This window comes from Schistosoma mansoni, chromosome 2, assembly GCF_000237925.1.
Source record: "Schistosoma mansoni strain Puerto Rico chromosome 2, complete genome".
Taxonomy (NCBI): Eukaryota; Metazoa; Platyhelminthes; class Trematoda; order Strigeidida; family Schistosomatidae; genus Schistosoma; species Schistosoma mansoni.
In genome coordinates, this window is record NC_031496.1 from 28,905,898 (window position 1) to 28,924,798 (window position 18,901).

Below are 18,901 nucleotides of genomic sequence, written 5' to 3' on the forward strand. Positions count from 1 at the left end.
TTGTTTACAGTATTCCATCGAGTACTCATTTTTCTTTAGAGCATTACACAAAATATTCGTTTCTTCCGCAAGTTTATATATAGAGAGACACATCATCACTATTTTTTTACTTCAGGGTGGTCAGCCACTTCAATAAACCTTATACTGTTTCCACAAGTAACAAGTTAATATACACTTATCTAGGTGACTTTCTTACTCCTTGGTACTTAAGACTGGAAAAAAACTTTTGGTGATTTAACTATTAACAGAAATGTTCTCATGTTCATGAGTCAGATATTCATTATTGTACAACTAAACTTCTTGATATCATGTGATTTGTTAATGATAAAGCTAGATAGTCGATTAATATTCTTAATCTAAAACAAATAAGCAGATCTATACACACGAGTAATGGATCGACTCCGGAAATCAGATTTTTTAGGATATGGAATTGTATCGGTCTGTTCATTTGCAATATAATTTATTCTTCACTAAACATTGTTACACGGGACGAAATTTCACTCACACCGATTGTAGTCTGGGTGAAAGAAAATGGTGATTGGTTGTTGTCCTAGACAGATTGGCAGCTAGTCTGATAGGTAATTGATATGTTTTATGTATTTCCCTACCCGGGTACTTACTGGATTGTAGGTTGGTAATTGCTGACCAATACGCGTACTGGTCAGGTGAATCACGTGTTCGTAATTTGAGTTGTTTTGAGGCCTTGTAGAACAGTGCTGAATGGGAATGTAGTATAGAGCGAGTGGATTGTATACTCAGACAAATTATTTGTTGCCAGTCTCAAGCAATTTAGTTTCTCGGTGTAAAGGAGAAATATGAGCGTTATTTCACTGACATTATCGTCATTATCCCAACAAAAAAGAAATGTGTTACATAGACATTTTTATTTGTCAATCATAGAAACTGTCATCTTCTAAGTCGTCCGTTTTATATGTTGTCCATGATGAAAGTAGATTGGCATTTGTAGAATCTAAAATTGAAGAATAAAGTGATTAATTAGTTTTTCCACTTTCTAAAAAAAACAGTTTAAAATAGCCGGGAAAACCGCACAGTTTACTGAAAAGAAAATCGCTGGATGATGTCTTGTTAATATTGCGAATTGGCAAAAGAACTGAAGATATGGATTACATTACATTGGGTATGATTTCAACCCAGTATTCTAAAGTTAATGCGATAACCTAGGAAACCTGACGGTCTTGTGCTTGGTCCCTAACAGTATAAGAAGGTTCAAACTGCTGAGAAAACAAGTAATTAGTACTCAAAATAATCATCTTTATCACTTAGTCTACACTTTATGAAAATACTTTAGACAGACATTCATTCAAAATCACAAAGCATTGGACTAATTTTTTTTCCTCATCCATCCCAAACGCTTGCATTGGGCATATTATTTTTAGACCACTAAATTAGCCTTACTGAAGTCAAATCCCACTAGGAACTAAAATTCAACTTTTCTCTCGAACCTTAAGTTGTACCCTTCAGTCCAACTACATTCCGATAGACCTGGCCAGCATTTTAGGACCTAAAAGGAAAAGTATCACAGGTAAAATAACTCGATTAGGTCACTACGATAAGGAAACTAGACCACGATGTCAAGATAGAAGCTACGGTAGTGTACTAGTGTTTGTCATCAATGATGACTATTTGACTCCCGATACAATTGAAATCCACCGGTTACAGCTTCGTACTAGAGCTTTATGGATTTTCTTCAAAGTTAGTTATCAGTGAGTACAAGGCCTTCATTAGCACTGAAAGTTTGAGGAGGTTGATGTAAGTTATCTTCAAAATAAAGACTATCCACACTCTATGTTATTCTGGTTTTTCATAAATCCATATTAACTAACTTCTCAGTAATTTTCACATTTAACACCATAAGAAAGAATCTACATAGAATCTTTAGGTTCATAATAAGTAGGTTGCCATCTAACTAGTAGTCACAAGTTTATTTGTTTACATTTTACAACGACTAAACGAAGAATTATTGTCTTGTGTATTCTGTAGACTGACTTCAAAATGCGTATTTTGAAGGCTAGCACATTAACCTGGACTTAGTAAATGGTTTAAATTATCATTATTACACTGGCCTTGTGACTAAAATAATCGGCTTTCAGCAAACAATTTCGAGTTCCAAACTGTGATGAGCCTATTTCTCTTTGAACAGCTGGCCTGTACACCCAAGTAGTGTATGTTATGTCTTATCAAAATAAACAAAAGACGTGTGCTTATTCGTTATCGATTTTATGTCCGGCTTTTATTCGCGTTAATTATCCACCAATGGGAATACGACTTCTACGACCTTAACACTGTGACAATCAATGACGTTCGATCAGTATGAGTAATCAAGCGTCCTTATTGGTTGTTTATCCGCCTAGACCTTCCACTTGAGTCTAGAACACCAATGACAGCTTCTGTTATACGAATCATTTATTTCATGCACATTCTGTTTATATACCAGACAGACAGACCGCATCACACCATAAAATGGAAAATAATATTTGTACAAAATCAAGCCAAATGTGTCTGTGAGCGTGGGAGACAGTAATCAATAAACTGAGTATAACTTAGAAATAGTAAATCATATAATAATAATCAATAGGTCAAAATGAAGCTTATAATAAGATGAATATAAATATACATAATCTAGTTACTGAATAGTTATGCAATAGGAATATACATAGAATAATAGTCCAATATTAGGTCCCGTAAATTATCCGTACTTACTTCTTCCTTGGGATGTAACAGTGTACATAAGCCCGAATATGTTAAGTTATATTACAGTATCGAAAATAACTTAGTATTGAATTCCTTCTGACTTACTGAAAGTTGACATGAGTATCCGCTGGCTGATAAAGATAAGTTTTATGACGTATGAAGTTGAATATAAGCTAATTCATATCTAGAATGAAAAACTAATCAATTAATTCTACGTTTTTCTGTAGTTCCCGTAACCAATTTTAGTTTGTATTAGTCAGTCAGCTACAACGTAGGACCATGCACATATATGCATCGGTACAAGTTGCCATACCTCGTTAGCACAACAAGATGAACACCGGATTCATAGAAGTAATTAATTTAGTGGTGGTAATATATAAAAGAAAGGTTGTATATAAGGATATAGTATAGGAAGGAAGACAGATATGAAGCAATCTTGATCTCAAGGTTTAAGGGAAGATAAAGGGTGTATACAACTGCACCATTGTGATCGATTCTGAGCCATGTCACCTAGAGTCTCCAACCATTGGTTACGATAGTCACTCGGACCTCAACCAAGTAATCTGCATCTACCAACATGGCACAGACTAGAAGTTAGTGACTTCAAGCACTGATGTCACGTTTTGGTTTGACCGTCCCTAACTCTCTTCCAACCATTCCCAATGCTAGTGAGCATAGCGCGTCGTGGTAATCGGTGTTCAGGCATACGTAACATGTGGCCCAACCATCTCAGTCGATGAAGATTCACAACCTCATCAACTGATTTACCATCATTCCCTAATACCCTGTGTCTAACCTCACTATTACCTACCCGGTTATCCTAGTCTGTATTAAAAACTTAGTTAATCTACCATCAAACATTAACCTAAGAAAAAATACATTAATCTATTTAAAAATTCCCTATCCTCGATGTCTAGTTTCAATTGCTAGATCATCTTGAGTTCACGTATGCACACTACCAAATAGGGTTGATTGTTTTTGATCATTAAATTTAAGTCCAATCTATGTTCTTATATTAAGTTATCAGTTTATATTTTTCTCTTGTTCTTCACTATTTCATATCCTTTCATAAACATATCCAAACTTCTTTTCACAGTCACATTTACTTCTATTCTAAACTCAAACTTGTTAACATTCGAACTTTATATTATCGATTTCATTCATTTAAATACAAACTGGAATAATAGCAATTCTATATTTAAGTTTTCTATTCTAAACTTCATCCTCCCTCTTCTAATTACTGAATTATTTAACATTATTTCATTAATGTTATATCCCGAAGAGAATAATGAATGGTAACTTTTGAGGACTATTTATGGACCAAGATGATATGTATATTTCCTGTTGTATAATTGTTAAGTAACTAAACTATTCATATTCATGTCTCTCTTATTATAAGCTTTATTTTAACCTATAGACTATTATTATACGATTTACCATTCCTAAGTTACACCCAGTCTATTAATTACTGTTCCCCCTATTCACAGCCACATTTGGCTAAATCTTGTACATATGTTATTTTCTATTTTATGATACGATGTGGTCTGTCTGTTTGGTATATAAACTCAGTATGTTTGAAATAAACGATTCATATTGCAGAGGATGTTATTGGTGTTTTGGACTTAACTGGCTGGGCCAGGCAGATAGCAGGACCGACAAGTACTCTAGACTGCTCGTACGGGTTTCGTGTATCATTGGTCCAATCAATAAAACGCTGCTCTCTAACAGGCGGGTACAAGATTTAGCAATTAATTACATGTGAAATTATTACATTACTACACAACACTAATTTTATTGCAATTTTTGTTTAAATTAATTTTATGGAGACATATGGAGGTGTATTCTAATAGTAATTAGTCTTCTAACATCAAGAACTAGCGTCAATGAATAATTTCAAAATTCAAATGAAATATCTATCTAAAACATCTTGATTTGTACTTGTTTTCAATAATTCTCTATATAACTCCGCCTGTAGCTCCTCCGGGGGCTGCTGCCGGTCCCAAGCCCGGATAAAGGAAGAGGGTTAGGCATGGGGTTAGCGACCCCATCTCGTAGAAAACTAACCCGCCAAAAAAACGCTAACCTAAAAAATGTAATTCTCTATATAATTTCATTTAACATTCCAAACTAATTATAAAATAAACTATTTTATTTCTTAGTAATGTTTGTTTGAATCTTCCGATTGATGTTTAGGACTGCAACTGATCAGTCTCTAATTGGCATATGCACATACTGTGCGTATTGCAGGTACATTCATCTGACGAGTCCTAAACAGGACGAAACGCGCGTCCTGGATTCTACTGCTAGCCACAATCCATCTTTGCTTACGATGCCGGTGAATTAATTTTATATCGAGGCAATACGCACAGTATGCAAATATGCCAATTAGAGACTGACCAGCTGCAGTCCTAAACATCAATGGGAAGATCCAAACAAACAATACCAAGTGGATTTAAACTTCACCTCATTGCACAAGCAAGTGGCTATTAGGAATCAGTAGTTGAGTGGATAACGTGATGGCGTTTGAAGCAAAAGGTACTGGGTTCGAGTCCCAGAGCGAACATCAATTCTGAGATGCAGGTACAACCAGCTGACGAGTTCCAAGTAAGACGAAACGGGGATCCTGGATTCCACTGCTAGCCATTTTCCATCTTTGCTTATTTCATTTCTCTTGTAATGATGTCTTTATTAATAAATTATTACATAAACTTATATTATATATAAAACGGATAATGTAAACTTCTATTTATATAAATAAACATACCAAATAACTTATTTGAAACCCTCATATCTTCATTTATATTCATATTATTTCTTAATATTGTTGAATCATATTCAGATTCATGTTCATTGGACTCATTGACTGGATCATAAGTTGAATTTTCAATGCTGAATGTTGCTTTTGCTAAAAATTCTTCATAAGATTGACCTAAACTATTGTAAAGTTAATTAATAAAACATGAAATAAGTAGAGTGATTTGATGGAAAACTATTTTTGTTACTTCAAATATATTAGGTGTTTGATTATTGCCGTTGTTGCTTAAAACTGTAATCGATCAGTCCCTTTTTGTATATGTGCATCCTGTGCGGATTGTCTCGATATTACCACTGAGTCACAAGCAGTTTTAAGCAGAGATGGATGGTGGCTAGCAGTGAAATCCAAGGAGCTCAATTTGTCTTATTTGGGAGTCGTCAGCCGGATGTACCAGCAGCTAAGTGAATAACGCAATGGTATTTGAAGCAAACGGCGTGGGTTGGAGCTCCAGAGTTGACACCATCTCTGGGATGCAAGTACATCCAGCTGACGGGTCCCAAACAGAACGAAATATGTGCCCGACGCCAGTGGAGGCCGGCTCAGTGGTCCAAAGACTTGGGGTTCGCGTGTGAGACCGAAGGAGCTGGGTTAGATTCTGCTATACTCACTACTGAGCTGCCCCATACCAGAACCAAACGGCCATCCAGTGCTTCCAGATTTTAAATGGTGATCTAACATTGATCAGATCATGATGTCAATGAAAATACTTAAACTTTAATATTGCTGCATAAGCAAGAATCACCCTAATGTATTGCTATAAGGTGTCACAATTCATGAATACACCATGATATAACTATAAATAAGTTTGTAAAATAAAGGCATATACATCGGGTTATGCAAATCATGAATAACGATGGCTGCAAATTGATAACTGATCAACCACACGTTTTTTTGGATTTGTAATGTAATGTTTGTATGATTATCATATGACTTGAAAACTGTGGATTCAATCACGCGTAGATTAGATTACCCTGACTTAGAAAGTACATATCGGAAATAAATTGCTTGTCTTCCCTAAGATTTTGAGTTTTGAAATTATCTTAATACTCATTTTTTCTTCTCAAATCATATCAATTGAGCTTTGTATTTCCTACTTCCACTGATATTATTCATAGTTCTACTGTAGTAAACAAGAACACGGGTGGGGACAATCGAATGTATTTAAGCACGAATTACAGACTATCTCACTGAAATCTGACAACAGTTAATTTGCAAAATAACAATCAATTGTCTCAATCTTGACTGTTCCTTCCGCAAATATCAGTCCATCTTCTCTAATTTCATTGCATTTTCCTACTGATTGCGCTTCATTCCTGCTCTTTCCTTATCGATCTTCTGCCCAAATACATTTTATGTCTGACCATCACCATATACTACTTATGAGGATATATGTAGACCACACTACACTACCACTTAGGCATTTGTATGAATAATTTTATTTGACTATATTAACATTGTGTGGTAACTTGTGCTGATTGACATATGTGATAGGTTTTATATTGCTCAGGACTAAATTATTGGATCTTTTTTATTGATTATCTAGCTAGTACTGATTACTAATGAAACCTTTCTTGATGAACTAACTTTTAAGAAGCTATCAACTTAAACTCAACTATACATTCTTCTTATTTGTAATTATTCAGTGCGATGGGAAAAAAGTGTGGAAAAATGTATGTTGAGTATTCGGCTTTTTATTAATGTTAATTTGTGAAATATTTCAGTATATTTTTAGTTGTTTACTTTACGTGATAATGATGGTTGTAATGGAAGTGAAAGTATGTGGTAATTTGTAGTCATAACTACTAATTACAAATAGTCGTTAGTTTAATAATCCCGAATTAGATTTAAACGGGTATCCAGTACTAAAAGATTTTTAATGTTTATTCAACCAATATCAGTTTATATTGTAAATTTCTTTTAAGTTGTTGGGTGGTAGGATGATATCTAAAGGAAAAAAAACATTGAACTTAAGTTCCTTCCTAGTTAATTGCAAAGGGGTCACTAGTTTAAATGAATCAACTATACGATGCTGAAATTTCAGGTGGTTGGATGTAGTTGGTAGGAAAATTGCATTACATTAAACCCATATAAAATCACGTAATATGATAAGATAAAAATTATCAGTATGGGATGATTGCTTAGACTTTTTAATTTGTAGTTAACATTATATATACCTGAATATATAGTAGTATCAAAGGAATGAACGGTTAAAACAATCAACTTTGGGCTAACGGGTAAGAAGTTCAAAAAATGTATACAGATCCTATTTGACACGGTTTGGATTATCCCGCTGTTGATATTTTCGACTGTGATTTGATCAGTCCCGATTGGTATATATGCATCCTGTGCAGACTGCTTTAATCTAACCACTACGATACAAGTAAATATGGATTATATTGAATATCCTGGAGTAAGCATTGTAATTGGGATGTAACTGACGAGTCCGAAATTGGAAAAATGTGGACTCTGGATACCACTACTAGCCGCATTCAATCTGTTGCATACTAAGTTATGTCATAATGGTTATGTCGTGGCAATCTGCACAGAATGCATCTATACCAACGCCGACTGACCAGATTTCAGTTAAAAAATATCAACGAGGTTATTCAAACCATTTCAAATGGAATTAAAAACTCATACCCACTTTACAAGTGAGTAGCTTTTTGGATTCAGTAGCTAAGTGGATGATGTGGTAGAGTTTGAAGCAAATGGTACTGCTTCCGTGTCCAGGACCAAACATTAGCTCTGGAATACAGGTACATCCGGCTGGTGAGTCCCAAACGGGACGAAACGAGATCCTGAATTCTACTACTGGCCACATCTCACCTATTCTACATTAATGTAAATAGATGCTTTGAATAGTGTTAATGAAATGTATTGTCATAAATTGAGACTATTTTGAGAAGAAATACTGTTTTCAGGACAATGGTTCATTTATTTGATAATCAGGTTGTTATATTGCCTGAATTCTTCATGATTTTTCTTAAATTTTTACTATAAATCTTCATCAACTGTATCCTTGCGAAATCAGTTAAAACTGATAACTGAAGTTATAAATAAGAACTAAGTTCGGTAAAGATAACTCATTTTCATGTATATTAATTGTGTAAGATAAAGGAATGTTTGAAATGGCAGGGTAATCAATGTTCAATACTCACATTTATGCACATAAAACTAGATGGATAAAAGACACCGTTCAAACAATGTAAACATTTAATTGATCGAATGTAAATTCCTCCTTTTTTTCAGTATCTCGTGAACTCAAGCAAAGTATTCGAAATTAATGTGTCAAGAGAAATAATAAATTAGCATACATCCAATCGAAATTGTTACTACCCTAAAGAAACAAAGTAGCTAGGAAATAACCAACAAATACAGAGGTATGGCAGATAGTATATTTGTCTACTTGAACAATAATTTCATGTTCGAAATTATAGAATGACTTGTCACATGTTAATCTATATTGCCAGATCATGCATTAAGATGGGAATACTTGCACTTTATAACATAATAGTAAGCATAAATAGGACAGCAATCGGAACAACAGAAATAACAGTAATAATAATCATAAAGAAAATTATTGAATCCGAGCATTGAATATCTTCTATAATCGAAATCCATAAAAAGCAATCCCAGGAAGTTCCTCGCTGTCTATCACTATATATGCCCTATTATTTTATTAAGTTAAATCTTTCCAGGGATATTACGTCCATTCGAAGACAGTTTTCTCCTCTCACTAGAATCAGGTGAAACAGCATTCAGAATGATGGCTTACTAGGTAATGAATTCATCTGAAGCTGTTACACCTGTGCGCTCCTTCAATTCATGATTGTGTAACTTTACTATCTAACCTATTTGTGGTATGATACAAAAATGGTTCACTCAACACCAAGTAAAATTCTAGTTTCAAGAAGAAAAAATACAACGGCGTCGTGTTTTTTTAGAAAACGGAAGTATGTAATCGAAATGGTCATTCTATTCAATACAGGATTTAATTACAAAGCCTAGTAGGCTGTCGAACCAGGTTTACTACCGACTGTTAAGACCCAACACCTGGTAACCAACCAAGGTTCAATTTCAAATTAGTTATTATTATTTGAGCTTGGTCATCGTGTGAACCACAAGTATACAAGTGTTTCAAAAGTGATTATATAATCAAATGTTCTTTTCTCCTATCTATGTGGTAAGTATTCTATTATTTGTGTTATTAAAGCACCATTCTTGTCTGATAAAGTAATGCTGAGTTTAATTCTAGAATATTACTTAAAATAGTAAATGATTGATTGACCTATAAAGATTCATTGAGCAAGATGATTGTAACATTTTTTGTGCGTAACTAGCTACCACCTACCTAGACATTTGATGACTGTCATATGAGCAGACTGAATGATCTTCAAAAGTGAGCAAATAAAACATAGCACCAATGAGCATGCTCGTAGACTGTTGAACTGAGTTGGTATCAGTAGTTAGGGATTTTTGTGTTAGGATCTGAACAGTATTTATAATCTCCAATTGGAGATGCTGGGCGAAGTGTCTTAGTGGTACATTTAGATTCCCTTTTTTATCTTGCTTAAAATGAGTTTGGTGAGTTTACAAAATTTCTATTATCCAATTTGAATTTTTGATTGTTAAACATAATTCTTATATTGAGATTTTTATTGTATTTAATACTGCTCTATTCTTATGCTTCTTAACAGCTTTGCTCTTGTGAAGTGTAAGAATTGGAATCGATACAAACTTGCGCCTAGTCTCAAGTTGATTGTTTTAATTTCAATAAAACAGAACAACCTTAAGGAGTTTAATGTTCAAGCCACGATAGGTTATCGTCCAGCTGTAAATATTATAGCTGAACTTATACCTAAATCAATTCTTCAAGTGTTTCTTTATCAAACAGTTCAACTATCATTTAATCTACACATAAGCTTAGCATCCCTGTAAATAGAAAATAAACTAACGGAAATAATAAACAATCATACTCCTTCATTGGTTAAACAATCAACCTTCCAAATATCACCTAGGTTTAAAACCAGTAATAATAATAACAACGAATACATTCGTCAGTAGCTATACATTACCTTTTTGAATTATTTCATTTTTATTTGGAACTGTTGGATAAACATTTTCCCATTTTAATTCTACCTTGTTTTCATCTTCTGTTTCTTGAGTATCATTATCATCTTCCGTTTCTTCGTCTTCTTCTATGACCATTTGTTGTGAATCATTATTCTTGTTAGATTTCACACCATTACTATTATTGTTCGATAAAATATTTGAATGAAACAATCTAGATTGTTTATAAAAATCATCAGATGAATAATTTAGATCTTCCGAAAATATTGGTGATCTAATTTTATGGACAACATGACTCGATGATTCATCATCATCTGTTATTTCATTGATTTGTCTTCTTTGTCCCAATTCTTCATCTTCATCCTTCCTTAGCTCTTTGTCATTTTCTTCCTTATTCTTCATCTCGTTATTATCACCATCTTTTTGTGGTGTTTCGATCCTGGTTTTGTTAATAAACGATAACTTGTATAATTCTTCATGTTTCATATTATTATCAACACTGTCATATTCATCATCATCGTTGTTATTAAATGATATAGATTTCAACGTTATTTCTTGTGCATCTAAAATTTGTTTTGTCCTTTTAATTACCTGTTGAAGCTGATAACAAAGATGGAAAACTGTTTTTTTTTTACTTTGAGAGGTTTCATGAAAACTGATTTAATTTGTCTATTGTATTCATCACAGATTGATCTCAGTTGAGATAACATTGAAGAGTAAGGAGCACTGTATACATGATTCATTCTTGTATGAGATTATACAAGATCTCAACCAGGGATAGAACTCAGGGCAAACAGGTTTCACAAATAACCTTTGATTATTAAAACTACTAGGTCAGTATCTAATGCTTCTGTTTCCATAAAAATTAATTTTTGATATAGCCTGACAATTATACACCAGATATGTGAGCAGTGAAAGTTGTCATTAATGGTGTCTGAAGTAACTATCAGCCTGACTTTCAAAAGATAAATAATGGAAATCAAACTAGCACGAAGCGAATATGGTTCAGTAATTTACACACAGCAGATGCTCTAGTAATTGTCCAGTCCAATCCTGTTCAAAAAGCGGCAAGTCCGATTCCTTAATACACATGATTCCATCCTATCTTTTTATTTCAAAAGTTCTTACTACTTACTGATTCTTTTCTGTTTTATCTTATTATTTAGTCTATTGAAAAATAGGTTTATATAATTTCCAGTGTCGAAAGTGGGTTGAATGTATTCCAAACTTTTGTGCACCTAAAGTGACTAGTACTTTACCTGAATCTTAAGGGAGATAATAAATTTAGAATGCAGACAAATCTAAATGATTAGTTTCATGTAAAATAAACATGTCTTCTGAAACTTAGTTCTACTTGACATTATTTAACTGAAGTAATCTGTGATTAGTCAAAGAATGCAGAAAGGTATGTTTACTGAATCATATATAATTAACGATTTATTTTATCATGTGTTAATCTACCTTTCATATCTTCTGTTAATGAACTCTTGTTCTAGCCTATACTTGACTCTTGTAGCATCGATTGATATGCTAAGCTCATATACTTTATTCTAGCTTCTGGACAAGCCAATTTACCTATCCATCTTGAGTCATGTTTTCACCTTGTTAATTATTCACTTACTAACCCTGACTACTTTTTCTATGAGTGTATGTGAGTATACACTTCTTATCCTATTTATTACATATCTGTCATTTATTTTTATCTGTGTATAAATATTGATTAACGCTTGAATAAAGTGAGTTGGCTTACCCGCCATCTCCAATGCATGTCATTTTTGTTTCGCTCGCTGATATTTGGTTATCAATTTCTGGCCTGCGTCGTTTGTTAATAAAACTGTAGTTGCCGCTTCTCTTTGCCTTCTGATTTTATACACCGTTAAGATTTGTATTATAACGGTTATCGAGGTGAACGATGAACGACGCACGGCACTACACTCTCTATCGAACAGTTAGATTATTATTTATGAATGTATAACACTAATCTTTATTAAAAATTGATAGGTTAATATCATTTGAGTGATTTCATTTATAGAATTATTTATCAACATTTAAAATTTCTTCTGAAATCCTTACACTCTATCAATCGTATCAATCATTTAAATCTATTATATCTATCCTATTGTATGATAAATATGTCGTAGGCAAAAATAATCTCTGAAAGCTTAATACTTCAGTATTGTTCTTACAACATTCAAAGTGAATTTCAGCATGATATCTGTTAGTAAATTTTTGTTTTAATGTTTTATTAGATTATAATTTTAAATTGCTTTTCATTGATCTCTCGATCATGATGTCTTTATCAGAAGGGGTTTTGTGGAGATTTCAGTAATTTTATGATTGAAATCATGAGTCAATTGAAGCTAGACCACCATGGATGCGCACTGCTGAGGTGTCCCACAATAGGACGAAACGGCCGTCCAGTGCTTCCAGGTTTTGCATGGTGGTCCAGCTTCAATTGGCTCATGATTTCAACGATTATATCTTTGTTAACTAAGTTTAACAACAAAGATGATACTGAAAATGATAAGTGCTAATAAACAACAATAAATATAAAATAACTACTATATGACAAATCAAACTAACTTCTTGATTATTAAATGAATTATTCAATGTTTTATTCATATCCAATATAGATTCTTCTCTAGTATTTTGTTTAATTTTTTCAAATTGACATTTTAAGATTTCATGTTTTCTTTCTACTTTTCTTACATTTTCATCTAATCTTTTCAAATTTATGTTATATTGAATTAGTTGAGTTGAAAGGGAATTCTTCCTGTAAATGTTTAGAAAAACAATATGTCCTTATTATTAACATTAGTTACTGATTGGATCTTGTTGATCAAATTTATCCCGAAGAGAATTATGAATGGTAACTTTTGAGGACTGCTTATGGACAAATATGATACGTATATTTCCTATTGTATGCTTTTAAAGTAACTAAACTATTCTTATTCGTGTTCCTCTTATTATGATCTTTATTTTGACCCATAAACCACGACTGTACGATTTACCATTCCTGAATTATGCCATGTCTATTAATTACTGTTCCCCCCCTATTCACAACCACATTTAGTTGAATCTTGTACAAATGTTATTTTCTATTTTATGGTACGATGTGGTCAGTTTGTTTGGTATATAAACCCAGCATGTTTGAGAATAAGGATTCATATTGCAGAGGATGTTATTGGTGTTTTGGACTTAACTGGCTGGGCTAGGCAGAAAGCAGGACTGATAAGTACTCAAGATTGCTCATACGGCTTCCGTGTATCATTGCTCTAATCGATAACTCACTCCTCTCTGATTGGCGGGGATCATCACGCCATTTATATCAAACAGGGCACAGACGTACATCACAAGATATAACAAGAATGAAAGTTCCAGGTGACTCGAGAAAGTCATGGAGACTTTTTCAATATCAATAGAAAATACAAAACCGGTGTTTCATATCCACTAAAATTCATTAACAGAAAGTAAATATATTGTAGATAGAAGTAATAATCTATGAGATAATCAAAACATGTAGGTTGTCATTATATGATCATATTTAAATCCGAAACTAATGATGAAGAACTTTATACGAAAAAAATCAGTATTTCTTGGCATAGATAATGAATGAGACTGAGGATTTTTGTGGTGTCTATATGAACTAATGATTCCTTTGTGCTTGGTGACTACTTGATTTTGAATTCCAAATACAATAAATTCGTTCGTGTTCATCTAGTATTTCTTGACTAAATTGCGTTATTTCTGAGATCCCTAGTTTATACTTTAATTCAAATACTCCTAATTATCACAGTTTTATCATTCATACTACCAGAAACATTTCTTTGCTTCATCAATATGATATTTATACAATGGCTTATTTATATAATTAGGCCTACTAAAATATTTGATGGAAAGCATTATAATGGCCAAATCTCTAGCTAAATTATCAAGTGATATAGGATTCGAAAGCTCAAGAGAGGTACATAGATGAATCTTTCAAAGATTTTCTACTTAAAAACTACTCCGTTTGAACTACGAGGCTATATTCTTTCTTGTAAATCTTATGATAAAACCAGTTAACTACCTGGAATGGGTAAACAATGCTAATGGAGCATACCTGTTCTGTGTAAATAGGCCTACCGAATTTCTTCAAAGGATTCAAATTAGTTGATAATAAAATTCTTTGCTTGAAATGACTAAGTACCAACGGATGTTCTATGAACTGGCTATAGGACTGAATAATAAAAAAGATTACAAGCCTTCAAAGTTCTCTCTGTGTTGTCGGATCGGTCTATACTATCAAGTAGAGTACCACAAAGTTTTAACCTCAATTAAATTTTCTTTTTATTGTTTTTACGAATTATTTGAGGGTAAGAAAAGAGCTACAATGTATCACAGTTATCTCTTCTGCTCAGAAATGTTCGAACAGACAAAACTACTGTGACACCAACATCATCCTCTTTATGAGCACCGGTAAACAGAACGCCAGAGGTAAATAGTAAGGATACTTCGACGCATCGATTTCTGGACAACTCTGCAAAAATACTTACTTCGATGATAAAGGACCAAGGTATTATTCTGTGAGATGCACAAGATATTTCTTCAACTGACATTCTGGGGAGAACAAAGTACACACTCGAAAATAAGGTTTCTGTTTAACATCTTGGGTAACCTGACTCCTAAATTATTCATAGGTGTCAGTATAGGATTGTGGAGAATGTAGAGTTTTTATTGAAATCATAAATCGACCAGTGTTAGACCACCACTGACAATGTGGAAGCACTGGATGGCTGTTTAGTTCTAGTATAGGACTCTTCAGCAGTGCACATCCACGATCGAACTGAGGATTTTCGGTCTCGCGAGCGAAGGCTCAAACGCCAGACCACTGAGCCGGCATTCAACAATGTTAGAGTCTAACTTCAACCGATCAATGATTTAGTTCAATCATTCATACGTTGTCCGAGGTCTCCTTGGCTAAGACCCTAGAATATTATACCAATGATGTATGCTGTGCATTCGAAACACACATGATCCTAGTGTGGTCACTTGACGTCACCTAACCTAGAAAAGGAGCCGACGAGATAGACCCTCCGTGTATCTAGCAACCCGATGGCTAGTTCTCGTGAACTGGAGGGTTGAGATATAGCACTAAGTATGAGAATAGAACAAGCACTATTAGAATGGAACCCTGTGTAACAGTCGTCCATGAGCTGTTCGGCCAAACGGCTCCATAAGAACTCGGAAGGATAGGGACACACATAGTTGTCTTTTTGTCATTTCTACCTACGCTCCCACTGACTGCAGCACAGATGAAGCGAATGATGGATCTTACAGAAAGCCAAACACTCAGACATAGTACTCATAGCAGGTGTCTTTAATGCCCAGGTAGGTAACTTAAACCAAACAGAAAGACGTTTAGGTGGGTGTTTCGGCATTCTGGCTCAGAGAACAGGTAATGGTGGTCATCTACTACCGCTGTGCTCAGACAATCGTTTATTTCTAACAAGCACTAATTGTAAACATAAAGAGAAACATCACCTAACTTAGCGACCTCCTGCACCAAACCAACGATGCACTTAAATAGACCATATTGCCTTCAGTCATCAATGGAGATGCTCGATAGAAGACTGCCACTCGTTTTAGAATGCATTTTCAGACTCTGATCATGCTTCAATATGAGCATGCATTTACTTGCATCTCACTGGACTCAGAAAAGCCATACTGAAAAGACACATTGGAATTTAACTTAGCGGTGAGAAAGCCAAAGGTAAATCCCAGGACCCATACCATTGGTGCATAATCAACGTTCCACATGGAATTATGGATTCATAGGTTGGATGATTGCTATGACATTGGGCATTTGTTTGTCTGCTATTAGCAATTAGGCTGTTTTGATGCTGCGTTTGCAATGCAGAAAAGTAATTTTTCCTTATTTTTATAGAATACTGAATGAAAGTTCAATATCAACTTGATACACCAAATGGAAACGCAATAACAATCATTAAGAATTGAAAGACTTCAATTGCGAATGGGCAATCATTTTTCCTTTTTTAAACTTAAATAAACAATATCATTAACGCATCATTCTTTTAACAGCGGTAATGCTTATCTATCGCGACAGGCGGGTTTCTGTTACCGACTGTGGTTATATTTCTTTGGAATTGCTTTCACTTTGCGAAGTTAACCAAAAAAGATGGATATATGAGCAGTAAGTTTTGGGAACTTGTTATTAAGTTGATAGGCTTTTCTGTACAATCTGTAATCTAGTGGTTTTTCCGAATACGGTATAGGAGAAAACCCGAAATTGTGCAAAACGTCCTCAAAGTGCGAGAAAAATATTGGGGTTTGGTGACAGAACGTAGATGGGTTTCCCCAAGGTTGTCGAAAATATTAGGGGAAAACCGTGAATTTCTGAGTTTTATCAATGAATAAAGACATTCGCCCAAAGTGTTATAATATTCTGAGGAAATCCACGAAATATTCGAGACATCTGCAAATTTTCGGGGATTTTATGCCGTTCATTAAAAATAGGGAGATTAGGTTCCGGTAATTCCTTAATAAAAAGCCTCAATATTTACACTAGTTAGGGCGATAATGATGGAGATTAGCCAAGGTGTTACTGCCCTATCATTTATGCGTATTTAATACTTAACTTTTCAGGTCCCTATAGGATTAAAACCAGTTGGTTTTAAGAACCTTCTCCCACAACTCAAAAGCAGGTTTCAAGGAATATATGGTTCGATGCTTTTATTTAGTAAAGTTTGACAATTAGAATGTCTAACAAAAAATCGAATCCCACACGTTTTAAATTATGTTTTAGATATGAGTTCTTTGTCAACTATCATCAAAAACCTGAGTTTATTATTTTTATCTCTTTACTTACCCAGAAGAGTCGGTTTGTTGAATTAGGGCATATTCTTTCATTAGTTCCATACGCCTTTCCCTGCTAATGAGTGTTTGTGATGAAAAGTATACTGAAAAAGTGTATATTTACCATTCATGGATTCGTGTTATTAAATATGAAATTTCGTCATAATAATTGGATCGAGTCATTTAATGATACAGCTAAAAAGTCGTTTGGTAAGAAATGGGAAAGTGAAACGCAAAGTAAGATTTGAAAAAAACAATGGACTGTAATTTCTACTATATAGTAAAAAGTAATGTAGAACCTGGCACAAAAATATAACAGTATAAGTTGTCAAACCTCATCGGTAAAGCTAGAGAGGAACCTTTAAGGTGAGATTCATGAAGATACGACTGGTATTGTAGTTTGGCGACTAGCAACCAGTAACACCTTCTATATTCGAAGCGTTCCCCAACCAGTTGAAATCAGAAGTCAGATGCGAAGAGATCGGAAATATATATTTGATACGTTATCAATATATCGAGAAGCGTTTACTCTAATCTGGCTAGTGAGCGTAGGAGATGTGTCCCACGATGGGTCGCAACGTGATGTGGTACGGATGCATGACCGAAAGCCTTCAGTTAAACAAGTCCACTTAAAACAATGTGGTCAGCATCCAATGTTGAACACTTAAAGAGCTATTGGTTTTGGGGAATTATTTACAGCTACATTCACATTGAGATTCTGTTTGGAAAGTTCAGGAGACTGTGAAACCTGTAAGAGTATTGACGAAGGACGAAAAATAATATTAATCTCAAAAGAACTCTAAACACGGGAGATATCCTTTAAAATAACTCGAAACACAGATTTAAAAAATATGATACACCTCAAGTATCGGAGAAATACAGAGAGCTGCCACAACTGAGTCAGTGCTACAAACTTTGATTCATATCACCTAACGTCAGTAGGAAGTTGACATGCGTGGTATTGGCTAACTACTAAAGCTAGAAATAATGTCAAATTTTATTTGAAAATTTGGAGATATAAAGGTATTTCCATAAGCCTATTAATAGGAGACTTGGTTTGATGTTGCGATCAACTCACTGTAGACACAAGTCTAAGTATTAAAGCATGGCCAGACCGATGATTAAAAGGTAGGTTAAGATGTCACTCCGTTCTTTTCAGCTTTTTCATGAGAACAGGGTTGAGTGATAACTATGAATACAAACATGTATTGTGTTGAAAAGATTCAGTTTATGATCTGTCAGTGTTATTGATCAATGCAATTTTAGTGAATAACTTCTAAATAAGTCTTAGGTGCCTATGAGCACCTAAAAATAATGTACAGTATATTTCTTAAGATTCAGTTAACATTTGGCCATATTATAAATTAGTTCTCTGCACACTTCACTGAAGAATAAAATATAAATAAGTGATTAGGGTACTCTGTAATGTAGGAAAAAATGGTAAGGCTT

General features: G+C 34.1%; 1 protein-coding gene across 1 annotated transcript; it reads right to left on the reverse strand.

Annotated features, from left to right (window-relative positions):
- Positions 1–890: 890 nt before the first annotated feature.
- Positions 891–17,515, reverse strand: Smp_143550 (hypothetical protein; the record flags this gene model as incomplete). Its single annotated transcript, XM_018796304.1, has 4 exons — positions 891–970; positions 10,603–11,197; positions 13,181–13,370; positions 17,466–17,515. The coding sequence occupies 4 exons, from the start codon at positions 17,513–17,515 to the stop codon at positions 891–893; spliced, it is 915 nt and encodes a 304-aa protein (XP_018650530.1).
- Positions 17,516–18,901: the final 1,386 nt, after the last annotated feature.